Raw genomic sequence first — 13,308 nt, 5'->3', positions numbered from 1 at the left:
TGCATGCAATGGGACAGTCCTACGGCCAATCACAATTATTTAGTTGCAAACACTTAGCTCATGACTACACAGCAATGCTCAACAACGCTACATAAAGCCCACGCGAATGATTGGATTGGCCAAGCAGATTATTGCTGGAGCGTTATCCCAACAGAGAGATTCCACACCAACTTTCCAGCGCAAAAAAAATGGGGACAAGTTTGTTTGCCTTCCAAGTTAGTAAATTACAGCAGAGATTTAATTTCAAACAGCCACAAGATTCTTCTTTTTTCTGTAATGCTAAAGTAAACAACCCTGCAGAGGCAGATTTAAGTAGAGAATACCTACATGCAGGTTAGCCAGGATGAATTACTACAAGCACACGCTTATTGACGTATTGTTGTCTGTCATACGCTCAGTGAAGCTGGTAAAGCGCTCATTAAAACATTGTTTAACTAATGTAGTCAAGATGCACATTAGCTTTACAGTGCATAACTGGACATTACATGCCTTGCATTTCATCTGTGACATCTACATTTATACTGTATATTATATTTTCATTCCATCTCTTACTACAGCCACTTTGTGTATATTTGCCATGTGCCATGTTACGTTTTCATTTTTAGTCTACTTTGTATATACAGGCTATATTTTATATATATTTTTATCCTCCCTTTTATCCTTTTATGTTCACATTTTTTTGTAAAGCTGCAGCACCGCAGGCCTTTGAGGAATGTAATTTCAATCCTGTGTTGCACATGTCAGAATTGACAATAAAGTTGACTTTGATAAGCACTTAAAGGCTCCTTTACATAAGTCACATACTGTATGTCTGGAATTTGTGAACAGCTACCTACTTAGTCACGTTGTTTTACTGGAGTTTAAGAAAACGTGAACATGCAAGAGCAACGGACACGATATTCTCGAGAAAAGAATGACCTTGTGGTACCGTCTCAACAACAAATTAGGGGTCCAGTTTAAAAAGCGGCAGAAAAGATTTTTCACATATAAGTCAATTTTCAACGCTCAACATCCCAATCTTGTCATTCTGAATGTGCATCATGCCCAGTATGAGATGATCCTGAGGGTATAACCACACCCACAGAACACACGGAGCAAATCAATGGGGTGTCGCCTTTAGTCTGGTGCGGGAATTCTAACTTGTAACAGGCTTAAATCTGTCAATAATGAACAACCTCAGGGTCCCAACAAGTCATTTAAAAGCAAGTCAGCAACGTGGTTTATGCTGGACAGAGCACTGACAAACAGCAACTACAAATAGAGACAAAAAAAAAACACAAGAACATTCAATAGGCTAATTAATGAAGATAATGTTTAAAAAACAAAACACAAAATTTTAAAACATCAAATAAAGACAACTGGGTTAGGTAAAGTGAGAAAGTGGGTGAGTTTTAATTGGGGTGATATGCTCCAGTGAGCAGTACCACTTCTCTCAGGAGACTCCGTTCAGATAAGGAAGATGCTCTTATTCCATGCAGTGGCATGGACAGAAGAAGTAATAGTTCGGAGCATCTCTTGTGGTGACACTTTCATAGCTAATTATTTTTTTTAAATTTAAATTAGAACTCTGTAAATTAAAACCATCAACATTTTTTAAATCCAGTACACAACCCTAGACACGTTCTACCCCATTAAGGACTAATCAGTTTTACAGAAACAATTACAGAAACTAAAATACTACTATGACATAGAACTATATTAAAATATTGCCAGATAATGTGATTTTGTTCTATTGTAAACAAAAAAGTTCCCAGTGAAAATGTTGAACTTATGTCATTGGCAGTAATGGATTGACAACAGATGGTTTGAGCACACAAAAGAGAAGAGACAGAAGTTTAAGCACTGAGAGCACTGTCAGGCCTGAAAGCTAATAGGATTTAAAAGGTATGACAAGAGAGAAGGGCTGCACAAAAGCAAAGCCATATGCAAGATGTGAAATTAGAGGTAAACTATTGAGGAGGCACCACAAATCTCTGGAACGACTGAGCAGCGACACCCATTCCCAAGAAAAGAGGAATAAAATGCTGAAAAACTTCATGATGACTCAGGAGGTGCAACCGATGCCCGAAGTGCATCTGAAATACTTCCAGGAAAAGAAAGAAACAACAACAACAAAAAACCACGTAACCTTTTGTGCTTCGCAGACTACCACACAGGAAAACAATCTGGTTCAACAATGACTGAAATCCACAGTATGCCATTTGTTGCTTCAGTGTTTTATTTTGTTATCCTTTTCCATTCACTGTTCTTGTCCCTAAAATAAAGAATGCGTTGAATTTCACAAAATCAGAGACTGCTGAAGAGTTACTTACTTACCACATATTTCTACTGATCTGTTGGGTAACCAGAAATGCAAAAATCATGTATGAATGATTTATGCACAATAAAGGAATTTTAAAAGGGGAATGCTGACTATAAACAGTCGCTTTATATTGCTTCCACCAATTTCATAAATTAAAAATCACCCACATCGACACGCCCACCAAGCACAGCCAAACCCTTAAATGCAGCACTAACTCAACCTATGAGTGCAGTCTACTCGAGTATCTAAATGAGCGGGACCTCTATGTAACTGCAGAAGCAGGAATAAGCACCCAAGTGTGTTCAGGACTGTCAAATAGTGGCGCTCTCAGCCAGTAATGGGCCCATTATTAGGGAGGAGCGAGGAGGCCGCAGAGTCAACAGAGGATAAAACGGAGCGACCGATCGGGATAAATAAGTGGCGGAAGAGCCAAATCGTCAACTGGGGCGTCTCAAGACATCACAGACTTCCCTCCCACTCTCTCCTTCGTTCGCTCCCTCTCTTCCAGCAGGATGCCCTCCCCTCCTCTTCCATCGCACCCACCCGACTCCTCCCCCCTTCCACGTCTCTCACCCCCCCTCAGCCTTTGAAGATGCTTTGTTTTCTGAGTAGCCTCTAATCTTCAAATAGGGTGATCTAATAATGGGAGAGCGTGCGCACGCGAGCAAGTTTTCGACGCACTGAGTCGTACGAGTCTGGGTAGATGCCTCCCGCACATGTCAAACCGCACGTATTAAGGGTGTGTGTCTGCGCGAGCGTGTTTGAATACAGCCACCGATGGAAACGTGCGTGTTGATCCAACGCGTTGCCCTGGGTGCTGTTTGAATGTCATGCTGAGCCCTCCCTGTGTCTGAGATGGGTGGTGGGGGAGACAACCCTGTGCAAATGCGTGTGCGTGTGTGGCACAGCATGATGGCTGGTACAGTCAACGCACAGAGACAGTGGGATATCAGCAGTCTCTGGAGGGAAAAGGGGGGCAAATAAAAACAGCGAAATGTGGAACAAAGACGTAAGCGAATATAAATCTGACGCGTAATGTTTTAATAACTCATTTTTCACAAAATAAATAAACCAGAGAAATCGACGAGAGAGCTGCGATCCTGTAGAGATTCAGCTCACTAAATCTACCTCACTAGGGGAGATCCACATGAAAGCAAGGATGAAGGTGGAAGAGGGCCTCGCCTCAGCCTTCAGGGGGAGAACAATGATTTTCAGGACCAGACTCAAGTCTTACTAGACAGCCACTCTGTATCACTCCACTTTCTCAAAGTACCGTGTATGACATTTTCAAGCATGAGTGAATATTTTGTGAACAATACCCAGAGAGACAGGAAACAAACAGTCTATTTACAAACTCTCATCTGTTCACCCTTCCTACATCCAAACAAATGTACCCATTAGAGTCAATAGATTGCCTTTTAGACCGAGGGGACATTGACAACGAGCTAGAATGAATGCAGATATATGTCCATCGCCAACCTCCCTTCCCGTGAACAAATTTGGAGCAGTTACAGCAGCAGTAGCAGCAGCCAAAGCCCATTTGGATAAAAAAAAAAAAAAAAAAAAACTCTCGCAAGGCAAAGACCTAATTGAATTGCTTCTGATGGTAAGAGGAGCTCAATACGCTTTTACAGGTTTGAGTAAAGATGGAGGGAAGAGGGTAAGGGCGTAAAAGGGGAGAGACAGAGAGAATGCGAGAGGCGACCGGCGGGGTGGTGGTGGTGGTGGTGGTGACGGTGGGGGTGGGAGGGAGTGATGACAGGGAGGAGAATAATAGAGATGGACAGATAAGGAGGGAGGGAGAGGGGGAACAAAGACGAGATGGCAAAAATAGAGGGGTGTTTGGTAATGATGGAGATAGATAGAGGCGGGGAGGAGACGGGAAAGAAAAATAACGACAGGGACGTAAAATCGAGAGAAGTGTAGATTAATAGCTGTGATTCTCTTATCAGCTTGCCCTTTTTCTATTTCATCTCTGGAGCGAGGAAATGAGCTCGCTCTAGCTCATAGCCATGGAACGTTAGTAACTGATGGGTCACTAACGTGGCTGACTAATTGACAATTTCTCAATAACAGCAGAGGCCTTGGCTCGCGCAAGCTCCTTGAACACATCGCAGGTTGCCCACACACCCTCTGGCATGCACTCACGCCGGCTCCTTCTCCGGTAAGACACAACAATAAACGGCGCTCAAGTATGTACACACCGTGCGGGGCTTACACACATGCACACTCAACACACTCTTGCCTGTGGCATTAAGGCCATCCTGCCACATCTAATAAAGTCAGAGGATGGACTCAATACGCCGTGGCATGGTGTCCACTTTGCTCTGCTTAGACAGCATCTGTCTTAAGCCTAATTTTCAGAGCGTCTGTTGAGTGTCTCAGGAAGAGTAATCCGTGACTTCTTATGGCACTTTCAATTTGCTGTAATTAAGTTTACCATTTTGTTTGTAACAAACCACAAACCATGTAAAAAAAAAAATAATAATAATAGTAAATTAAAGAAAAAAAGAAACTTTTGCTTGTAACTGTGTCACAGGCGTCCTAGTGTGACAGACGAATGATGGGGCGGGGCGGTGTGTTTCGGAGTGAGAATGATGACGTCTCTCACCAGAATCCTGTCCTCCGATTTGCCGCTCCGAGTGTCCTGCTTGATGGCTCGCACAAACTTAACGGCCTGTTTGTCCAACACCTTCCTGATGCTCTCTGGGAAGAAGAGCGGAGGGGAAAAAAGGATGAAAAGGTTGAGCTAATTACATAACATAAATACATTACACAAAATGAGCTGCACTGAGATGCACTCAGGCCACTGTAAAAAGCTTTTAACGGACAAGTCTGTTCAATAAAATATACAATTTTGGGATAAATGAAAGGAGAAACATGGATAAATGATGCACCAATTTTCTCCCCAGACAATGATTCTGATCCCTAAAGGCAGCTGAATTCAAGCATTCACCAGAGCATTACCAGGCTCTTATGTCTTACTGACTGAGCTCCACTGATCTGGTTATTCCTCTATGTGCAAGTAAAACAACATTTCTACTTATTGAAATCAAGAAGCTACTATTTATAAAGAGACTTTACCTCATTACAATAAATTAACAGTGCAGAAAACCATGGTGGCTTCAACTCCTACAGTGCCATTTAAATCTTTGGAGTCACTAGCAATACTCATACTGATAATTGAAGCCTTTTGTACTGTACACAAAAGGCTACCGTCGTGCTCATAATTCAGTTGATGGTGTTGTGTGGAAGTGGATCCAGTGAACTGTTGTGACTAAGAGGCAAATTTTAATGTTGACTGGGCCAATACCAGACGCGTTTAATAAGGTCAGCATCGACACAAATACCAATCCAGCATATCAGGCAAATAAATAAATAAATAAATAAAAATTACAGACTAACAGAGACCGACTGTTTTTAATGTAGTTAAGTCCTGGCCAGTACTACACCCACTTATTAAATTCAGCATTAGCACCAACACTGATCCAATACAGATCTGCAAAATGAAAATGATAATAATGTGCAGTGCTTTACAAAGACCTCTAATCTCAGACTAACCAACACCTCCAGGAGATTTTGGAGTAATTATTAACACACTGAGAATGGTTGACATTCATTTACATGGGCCAAATAATCAGATTTTGACCTTATTCAGGAAAAGATACTAATCCTTCCGATGTTTACATGACAAGAGGACGATAATATTCCACTAAAATTCCCATTTACACGTTTTTCAGAATTAAAGCAGGTGTTTCTCCTTGCGACCAGAAATATTGACTATTCTTCTATTGACTATTCTATTATAAATTGTGTGTGTAAAATGAACAGAGCGAGTGGTAAAGCGGGAAAGTGTGACATGATCTGCGGTAAACATCCCAAATAAGGCACACAGTTTAAAGGCACTGCATTCAAAGAATGCTACTAGAGAGGATGTAAACATATTGATCGACAGTTTTTAATTTAGAACACAACAACTGACAAAACACCTTTGCTGCGGGATCTTTCAACTATCACATGGTCTTCATCAGATAATAAATTAGTTCTATATTAAGAACAACTGCCACCTTCAACATCTAATGTTGATCAATACAAAAGAAAACCAACAACACTAAAGGGCTCATGTAACCATAAGATAAAGTAAAACACTTATTAAATACATTAGTAGAATGAAAGAAAGTTAAATACCTGAAATTCACTCATATGCAGATCAGCCACAACATTAAAACCACTGAGAGGGGAAGTAAATAACATTGACCATCATGTGACAATTCAAGGTTTTGCTGGGAAACCTTTGGATCTGACATTCATCCGTGGATGTTACACATAGATCTGCACCCATCTAGACCAGAAACAACACCCCCACGCCAGAGCAACGACATTCCTTGTCAGGATGCAGCCTGACACACACAGGTACACAAAAACCATTTAGGAACAACTCAAAAAACATGAAGAAAAAGAACAGCACAAGGTGTTGACCAGGCCTCCAAATCCACTAGATCCCAAACTGATCAAGTATCTGTGGGATGATCCACAGAGGCCCCTCCCCTCAACCCATAGGTCCAGAAGGCCCCCACTAACAACATTGTGTTACCAGACACTACAGGACGCCCTCAGAAGACTCATGTCCATTCTCTGATGACCTACACAATACTAGGAAGGTGGTCATAATGTTATGCCTGATCAGTCTATGTAAATTTTCTTATCCTTACATGATAGGAAATTGGATATTTTTAATAGTACTGAGCTGATGGAAGTTGATCAAACAACTTTAAATTACAATTTTTTGCATTTTTCTTTTCATCTGGCATGGTGCTATCATGTCGTTAGTTTATTGTTGTTCTATGATAAAGTATGTTGAACATCAGAATGTTAACACTTGGATTTAGGACACCAGCACTGACACCGACTAGAAAAAGTCCCATGAAAGCAAATCAGCGACTCTGCCATCTTTGAGCTGTTGTTTGAAATGTCCCTTTAGAATGTGTCCTATTTGGATGTAGCTGACAATCAGGATATGTCCATGTGCCAGTGAAATCCCTATGAGTAGCACGTCTCATCTTTGACTTTCAGCTTAGAGAGAGACAGGTGGATTATTCCTTTAAAGACAGCCACATAGTGGTGAGCAGTTCTAGAGACAAGAAGACGACTACAAAGAGACCAACATGAGGACAGGCAAACAACTTCTATCTGAGGAGGACTCATAACTGGGTTATTTTTAGCCTCAGAGAAAGAAAGAGGCAGCCCGGCTCATCTCCATGGAACCAACACACACCATCCAGAGCTGCAATCCTGAGGGACCGCTACTCCACTCCATGCTAGGTGACCCTGCTGATGCTCACTGGACCGCACCAGAGGCCTCTTCCATTTACATGTCCTCCACAACAACCAACACAACACAACCTGCTTCCCACGAACACAATGTCAACCTACATCCTCAAACTGCTAACACACGCATATGCCTCCAAGCTGTGATATTCACAGCCCATATTTCAAGAGGGACCACCCATGCTAAATATGCGCTCATGGAGCCCAGCAGATGGAGATACGAGTCATGCTGTGTCATGACGCTCCACTGTGTCACAGTGTCCCAAAACTCTCACTATACCACACACTTATAATTCTCGCTTTCCTCTTCCTGCAACGACCACGAAGTTGGCTCTCGCACTTGACTGAGCAGCGGCAGATGTAGAGAGGATGAGACAGGGATGGGATGGTGGTGGGGGGCACGGGGTGCGTGGAGAGAAGGATCAACAGAAGACAAACAGAGAGTTATTGACATTAAGCTGGGTAAGGCCCAATCACTTAAACCTTTTAACACACTCTGCAGCCCCCACCTCTCCAAAGCCTGCTGGTGTGACCTCGGCATCTGCTCCCGCAGGGGTCAAGGGGGACAGGGGGAGTTCGGAGGCGTAAGACAGGGACGGGTTGCAACCCTCTTCCCCTTCACTTCCCTCATATATGCGCGTGCTTTTTGACAGTTTGATGGATTGGTGCAATCATCATCAACCCAAATCTCCCACCCTTATTCCCCTGTCTTGTCTGCCACTGGCAGGTGTGTTAATGGCCTAATACCGGCTGGCTCTTATCACCAGACCAGACAGACGGGGCTTGACCAAGTTGAGCTGGTAAACTGCAGAATTAACCTCAGGATAATTAGCCATGAGAGACACACCTTCTTTAACGACTTATCACCCAAACACGTCCGTGTTTGTGCGCCCTCCTGTCCGAGAGAAGGTCAGCATGTGTGCTGATAAACCCACGCTGCCTTCTCCTGTACGCAGAACGCTGCCGGTCGCACAATAACTCCCACGCACGCACAGGAAAGAGAGGGATTCAGAGAGAAAAAGAACTCGTAATGAATGGCCATGAAAGCCGCGACGCGCTCTGGCGCACCGCTAACACTTCCAAATAACTCTGACAACACTACAGGACCCATGTGCGCGATCAAATTGATGGCAGACGAAAAATCAAAGTGAGCACTCGTGCACGAGATCGAAGAGATTACGATCATCGCCAGGCTGAACAGCCATTAGCCATACTCTGGTTTTGCCTATAGGGAGACATTTCCTGCGGTGATAACTCCTCTAATATCAAACGCAGCGGAAAGCGGTTGTTTAAGGAGCAGCCGAGGAGCGAGAAACTAATCGTGCGCATGCAAAAAAAAAACAGACCAGCTCCGCTTTTCCTTCTGTGGAAGCTTAATAAGATCAGAGAGCACACTTGTCCCCAGAATAAAAAGTAATTTCAGAGCTCACCTGTGATTTCCCTGCTGACGTTAACGAAGCCCGTCGCCGCGTTCTCCTTTGAGGCCATAGTGCGCTCCTCCCGCCCGTCCGGCCCCTTCTCCTTGCGCTCCTCTCGCTTTCAAATGTCCCCCTCAAACCTCAGCCGTGCACACTTCTTATTCCGCCGACTTGTTTTTTTTTCTCCCGTCTTTGCGCCTGCAGGTGCTCCGGACGCAGCAGCAGTCCGCACCGTGTGGAGTGAAGCGAAGCCGTGGTGCGCACTGGCTAAAAACCCGAAGAGCGCCTCCGACTTCTGCACTCAAGCAAAGTGTGAGGGAGGGAGAGAGAGATGGGAATGGAGAGAGAGAGCGAGAGAGGCCGATGGGGGGGGAGTAGAGAAGGTTTGAGCCTGCGTTCATTATCCTTGAATCCACACCATTTGCTTGGAATTTTGGTCAGAAATTCCTTGTCAGCGGGACCCCGAAGAGGGGCCCCAAAAACCTGAGGCAGAAATGCAGGGAGAGTAAGGAGGACCATACAATGTACAGTGATAGTACTCTTTAAGGACTTTAAGGACTCTGATAAACCCTTTTTATCATTTAGATTATTGCTGATTATTTGTTCAGTAAGTGCATTAATCAGTTGGTGACAAATCATGACGGTAATCAGAAAATATTAACACTTCACACGTTTTTTTTCTTTCATTTATACGTTTTTATATTAAAAAGAAGACAATCAGCTATGAAGCACAATAATTTTTCGGTTATTCTTGAGAATGAGATTAGCACACATAGTGTAGTGATTACAAATCGTCAGAAGACAGAAAGGAGCAGATAGCAAACTCGAAAGATTTCCACATAGACTTCTCAAAGTCACAATAATTAATTAAGGAAGATGCAATCAACACAAGAGATTTTAAGTAGCGATAACTGCATCCTCTGGAGATGCCTTGTAATCCCCGAAATACAAGATCAAAGTATCCAGCACTGACAACACTAAGTTGAGAGCAACCCACTTTAGAATATAACACTTTTATTTATGAACGCTGTAAATAAAACATCAAAAACGGAATATTTAAAGTAAAATATATTGGACATATAAAAACAACCCAGTCCGTGGGGAAACACTTACCAAAACTCAATTGTATAAAATGGAAACTAAACTGATTGTCATAAAATGTTTAGCAAAGTGTTTTGAAAAGTTTTCTATTCATTTCTATCTGCATTTTGCACAATGACATGGATTATTTTGGAGCAGTTCTCATCTGCTGCTCAGTCGCCCTTACCAACTTGGCCGATCTTAACAGGCTCACCAGCGGTGACCAGACGACTTCTGATTTCTGGGGACAGTCATCGTTTTGGATGACATGTCCCGCGGCTAAAGCTGTTCCCCGAAAATGTCCCCCGATAGCGTTTATAAATGAGACGAAAAAAATGTTGCGCTCAGACTACAACAACGGTTATTACGGTAGCCGGATAAGAAGCGCCGGTGAGCATGTTATAACTATTACGGTAGTTGGTGTGCCGCCGCTATTGACAGTATAGCAGTTTAAATATGTTTAAATATAAATAAATATAACAAAATAAATTAACCCGCAATTGACCCTGTTTTCCGTTTCATTTCATCTTCATAACATTTCATTCTTTTTTTTTTTTTTTTAATCGCCGTGCTGTAACTTAAATGTCCCCGGATTCATTCACAAATCTGGTCACCTCATTTTAAAAGCTAATTAACACTTGCAAGAGAAATAACAATGTTAGTATAATTCGGACCTACCATACATTATAAGTTGGCAATGTTAATAATGCAGTTCACTTCGTACAATAATTCACGTCCTTATATTTTATCGTCACCTGGCTCTATTTGCTTGCTAGCTACCTAGCTAACCTACCAGCTAACCAGGTAAGCTAGCACCCAATATTAGAAGCAGTCGCTAACATTAGCACGTTACCTTTGCGGTGCTATGACTATTTTCATAGTTTATCGATGTGCATTCTTGTCTGTACTTATGTTCTTGTGGACTTTAGTCACCTCACTGGCAGCGCAGGCATCGAACCACCTCAAAGTCAAAACAAGAAGTGAACAAAGTGGAGTTCAAATACCCGGAAGTGATCTTTTCCCGCCCGTATTTATTGAGGACGCATCGGCAGGTGGTATGTGTTGCATGGTTAGGGGAGCAGGTACTCCAGAATGCATCCTTCCAGTCTAGTCTGTACGTCAAAGTTGAACTTGTCAAGTCATCAGAGGTGGTGACTTGGCATGGTCAATGTGGGCAGACCAAGCGACACAAAAGAAAAGAAAAAGAAAAAAAAACTCGTCTCCCCAGCAGGTGCCCGCCCCTGGCGTCATTTGGGCCGTCCTGGATGGACGGACGAGAGAAGAGTTGGGACCAGGTTGGGCCTGTCTGTCACCGACGACCAATCCCACCAACCAACACTCAGAAGAATGACTGGGGGGGTGACAAAAGGGGCAAAAGGATAGTAATAATAATAACAATAATAATAGAAAAACATAATTTTTGTTGTTGTGGTTTAAATGAAAATGTGTGTTGTTGCTGGGCACTGTCTTAGTGCATCAAAAGGTGAAAGTACATTGATAATGTGTCCAAATCCGACCTTATTTTTCCCAACACTTCACTAAAGGGCAGTGGATAATCTTCCCCACCCAGATGAGGTGGATGAGTAGCCTACTGTTGACTATCGTGCTCTTTAGAATCACGAATCAAGTATACAGACTTCCCACAGAAACGAAATGAAGTTGCAAATAAGAATGAGAAAATCAAATGTGGAAATGTAATAACTTTCTATAGAAAATGCAAGACAAAATTATATTAGTTTTTTTTAATTTATCTTTAAATTGCTTGCAGTTTGCAGTTTAATTCCTGTACATTGAGCACACAACAATTAATTAAAACTTTAAAACTGAATCCACACTTTTGTAGAACCTTCATTTTAACAAGAAATCTAAAATGAGACACTGCCTCTAACCAAAACAGACAGCATTAGGCTATACCCGTGGCATATTTTGAAATCAGAATTTCTAATACAGTCACAAAAAACATTTCTCCTTGGAGGTGCATCATGAGAGCCCAACACCAATGAATAGCACTGTCTAAAAGAATAATTATTAATTGAAGACCCAGAAACACGCGCAGCCGAAAGAAGAAGCCCATGCTTTCTGGAGAAATGGTTTGAAATTACAAATAACTGCAGCAATTTTTGAGGCAGTTTCCGAGGGTTCCAGGCAGAGGAAATAACATACATAAAAGTCCTTTAACATGTTTCTGTAACAATATGTTAAAGGACTTGTGTAAGTTTCACCACCACACAGCAGCTCAAATTGCGTGGACTTGTTATTTCCTCGAGGACAAGAGTTACACTGAAGAGGATCTGGTCACGACGACACTGAATCATGCTGTCTGATGGGCAGAAAGGAATATCTGATTCGATTTGGGGATTCGCTTTTTGTACGAGAAGAATCATGGTGTCTAAAAGGAACGTCTTCCATGTGTCAAAGCCTTTCATAGATTTCCCTGTGTCAGAAAATAAGTAATTATTAATCTGATGAATGTAAAAACTACAGCCCCTCTCAGAAATGTAACAATTTTATTATGTCAGAGCAGAAAGCTGATTTGATGCTTTTGATGGATGTGTTTTCACGGCAATATTCCTGTAATAACGTGAGGACATTGAGGGAATAGAGCCATATATCAGACGGTTTCATTCAGGGGCTTTCTCCTCACAGATGTGAGATCACCACTCACGGCTGTGATGGGATTGGGGATGGAGAACTGGGAGGCCTGGTTGAAGCTCAAGCTGTAAGTAACAATGATATATGATTCACCCACTCATCTGAATGGCTGCCACTTTTCAATGTCATCACTTACGCAACACCGTTCAGCCATTTTTCATGGATTCAGACAAAATTAGACCATCATTTTTAACAGCTTTTATTCCATACATCATCTCTTAATGTGATAAATGTGTTCATAAAAACACAAATGAATGGATTGCGGAGGGTGCAGCTGTCTCTAAGTTGCCAAATATTGGCCCTCCAGAGACCCCAGAGTCTTGCAACAAAAGTGCACAGTCTGCCTCATGCATGCATGTGTATGAGAGACCTTTGTGTCTGTGTCTCGCTGATACTTCATTCTGATGAAAGAAGACCCAGTGGGGGGCAATATGCCTCAGAGAGAGAGGTGGTGGGGGTTTTGTAGGAGAGAAGGGCTGTGCACAGGGCTTCAATAAGAGGTTTATAGTCAGGGGGACTATAGCTGTC

The 13,308-nt window shown here is 42.4% G+C and overlaps 1 protein-coding gene across 3 annotated transcripts in view; it reads right to left on the bottom strand.

The window, feature by feature from the left end:
• Positions 1 to 11,137, bottom strand: part of carmil3 (capping protein regulator and myosin 1 linker 3) — a 71,157-nt gene extending 60,020 nt beyond the window's left edge. For all 3 annotated transcript variants that reach the window (XR_007113166.1, XM_047590508.1, XM_047590507.1), the window contains exons 1-3: positions 10,982 to 11,137; positions 9,061 to 9,343; positions 4,914 to 5,008 (exon numbers count right to left, since the gene is read on the bottom strand). Coding sequence is in view for 2 of the 3 variants with exons in the window: in XM_047590508.1 (XP_047446464.1) it covers positions 4,914 to 5,008; positions 9,061 to 9,118 (153 nt within the window). In the remaining variant the exon portion in view is untranslated. The remainder of the gene's footprint in view (positions 1 to 4,913; positions 5,009 to 9,060; positions 9,344 to 10,981) is intronic.
• Positions 11,138 to 13,308: the final 2,171 nt, after the last annotated feature.

Source organism: Mugil cephalus, chromosome 7 (assembly GCF_022458985.1).
Source record: "Mugil cephalus isolate CIBA_MC_2020 chromosome 7, CIBA_Mcephalus_1.1, whole genome shotgun sequence".
NCBI lineage: Eukaryota > Metazoa > Chordata > Actinopteri > Mugiliformes > Mugilidae > Mugil > Mugil cephalus.
This window is presented reverse-complemented; position numbering and strand designations above follow the sequence as displayed.